At 42.3% G+C, this 3,004-nt stretch overlaps 1 protein-coding gene across 1 annotated transcript; it reads left to right on the plus strand.

Moving 5' to 3' along the window:
• On the plus strand, positions 1–3,004 carry LOC110893303 (protein FAR1-RELATED SEQUENCE 5-like). Its single transcript, XM_022140416.2, has 7 exons — positions 1–118; positions 204–302; positions 413–484; positions 565–1,201; positions 1,310–1,568; positions 1,682–2,254; positions 2,348–3,004. The coding sequence occupies exons 1-7, from the start codon at positions 1–3 to the stop codon at positions 3,002–3,004; spliced, it is 2,415 nt and encodes an 804-aa protein (XP_021996108.2).

A 3,004-nucleotide genomic window follows, 5' to 3' on the forward strand; every position in this document is an offset into this window, starting at 1 on the left:
ATGCATGTTGATTGTTCTCGGTCATCTGAAGCCCCTGTTAGATCCCCGGATGTTGTGATATCCAACAATTTCATGAACAGCGCGTTTAATGATGACCAGGTTATGGATAATGAAGAAGGTTTGTTTTTTCTATACACTGGTTTTGTTTTTTTCTTCCCCAGATATGGCATTGTTCAAACATATTCCATAATGTTCACATGTAGCATCCCAAGATTCCCATATGCAGCCCATGACTGTTGCTGTTTCTGGATCATCTCATGGTCCTTCTATGTTTGCTGAATCATCAGGCGGCCAGTTAGACGGTTGTACAATGCACAATGGGAGCCCACTTTATTCTCATATCATAGATTTCTAACCTTTTTTGTCATGCCATGTATAGCAGATTCCTAACCTTTTTCGTTTTATGATGCAGGGCCTTCGGATCCATACTTTGTTTTTGATACCCTCAGGGAACCCGTTACTGGATTCCTAACGTCGCTGATAAGTTCATACCAGTGTGTGGGAAATCTTATCCAACCTTTGCGGATGTTCTTTCCATGTATGAACTTTATGCGTTTGAAGCAGGTTTTTCTGTAAAAAAAGGGCAAACTAAAGTCTGGAATGGAATTCCCACACACAAGTATCTCCGATGCTCAAAATATGGAAAACCACAACCAAAGAGGACTTTTGACACCCTAGATGAATCTTCTGTTAAGCACCGGAGGACCAACTTCACATGGTGTGACTGTAAGGCAAGCATACTAGTCTCGATCTCGAACGATTCATACACAGTTCTGAGTTTCAATGATATTCATAATCATGAACTTGTTGAGAGTTACAACCGTGATCTTAGCAAGATATCACGGAACCTGTCATTCTCCACGAAACAATTCATTCACAATATGAGTCTAAACCGCATCGGACCAATGAGAGCTTATAGATGTCTTGTAGCTTTAAAAGGAGGGCATCACAATGTCAATGGGACTCCGGTCGATTTTAAAAACTTTAGCCACCAGTTGCGAATTTTTATTGGTGAACGCGACGCACAAGTTTTCCTTGAACGCCTGCGTGAGCGTTTTGACAACCTACCCAACTTCTATTTTGATTACACTGTATCAAATGGAAAGTTGTCCTCTGTATTCTGGGCTGATGAGATTTCAAAGCTAAACTACAAAGCTTTTGGCGATGTCCTCGCGTTTGATGCAACTTACAGCACAAACAGGTTAGTCCCCCCCCCTTTAACATATGTTAGGCCTGATCCCCAAGTATACAACCTTAACCCCAAAAAGTTTTACATATTGTTATCATCAAATCAATTTTGTGTTCATAGGTACAAGATGGCTTTTGTGCCATTCACGGGTGTGGATCATCATTTCCAATGTGTTACATTTGGAGCCGGTTTGATATCAACCGAGTCCATTGAATCTTATGTGTGGTTGCTTAAGGCTTTCTTGAAGGCACACGGTACTCAACCAACTCTCGTGCTGAGTGATCAAGACCCATCCATGCTACAAGCTGTTCCTATGGTCTTTACCGAATCACGACACCGTCTATGCATGTGGCATATAATGAAAAAACTACCCTCCAAGGTATACAGAAGTTTGTTAGCCCTTAACATGTGTTATTCAACATAACACAATTTTTATATGTCTTCTCAAACTGTTTTAATCTAACTCGTGTTAGTAACTATTAACTTTTTCAGATCTCTGCCGACGTGATCGATAACACTGATCTTCGGTCCTGCATTCACCGGTTGGTTTGGAATGTTTATATCAAACCTGAAACGTTTGAGTCCCGCTGGAATGACCTCCTACAAACATTTGGGCTTCAAGACCACAGCTGGTTGAACGACATGTACAACATCAAACATCTTTGGGTACCAGCCTACTTCAGGGAACTGCCCATGTGTTGCTTGATGAAGACCACCTCCCGCTGCGAAAGCTCTAACGCTGCCTTCAAGGTCAACTCAACAAGCGCAAACACCCTTGTACAATTTATGATGTGCTTTGAAAATAGGGCAGACAGCCAACGATATCGTCAACGTGTTTCGGAGTACAAAACCTCATCCACAATGTTCACTGGCAATACTGATTTAGCGATAGAACAGCACGCATTCGCCATTTACACAAACGCTGTTTTCGCGCAAGTTCAAAAAGAGATAATTAAAGGGAAGTTTTTATGCTACATCACAAACCAAACCGAGTCCAGCAATTCCAGTCTTCTGATAGACGTCACTCATTTGGATAAAAGGAACAACATCACAAACGTCTATCAGGTAACACATGTTAGGCAATTTCATTATTACCCATCCTCTATCATATGTTAGATCTAAAGGGCTTTTCTTTTTTGCTGTCTATGTTCAAAACAGGTTACGTATAACACTGTAGACCAATCCGCCAGTTGCTCATGCAGGAATTTCACACGTATCGGATATCTGTGTCGCCATGTCTTTTGCGTCTATCGATTGAAAAATGTTGAAAGGATTCCACCACAATACATAAACGATAGGTGGCGTCGAGATGCCCTCCCCAAACATGTTTTTTCAATTTCCAGTCGATACGGAGTCAACCCACACGCACCGTCCGTTATGCGGAATGAAATCCTCGACCTCGTTACTGAATGCGTTGATGTGGCCAGAACCGATGAGGATGCGTTGGCAAAATTGGTTGACCAACTCAGGGATTTCAAGATCAATGTTCTTTCCAAGCAACCTTTGTTAACAACTGAAAATGAATCAAACGAGTGTCAAATGGAAGAAATAGTTGGACAGCCAATCAACATTCCAGTCGAAGTTGCTAATCCAAAAGTTGCACGCAATAAAGGATGTGGTACTCATACTCGCATTTCTGGGCCCGGTGAGAAGGCCAAAGCAAAACCACCAAAACGTCCAAAGCAGCTTCGTTTATGCAAGCGTTGTGGTCTGTATGTCGACGACCACGACTCACGCAATTGCCTTACGGTGGCTGCAATGAAAGCAGCAAAGGCAGCTGCTGAACAACAAAGGCAGACCGCCACTGGCGACTGA

Source organism: Helianthus annuus, chromosome 12, assembly GCF_002127325.2.
Source record: "Helianthus annuus cultivar XRQ/B chromosome 12, HanXRQr2.0-SUNRISE, whole genome shotgun sequence".
Lineage (NCBI taxonomy): Eukaryota > Viridiplantae > Streptophyta > Magnoliopsida > Asterales > Asteraceae > Helianthus > Helianthus annuus.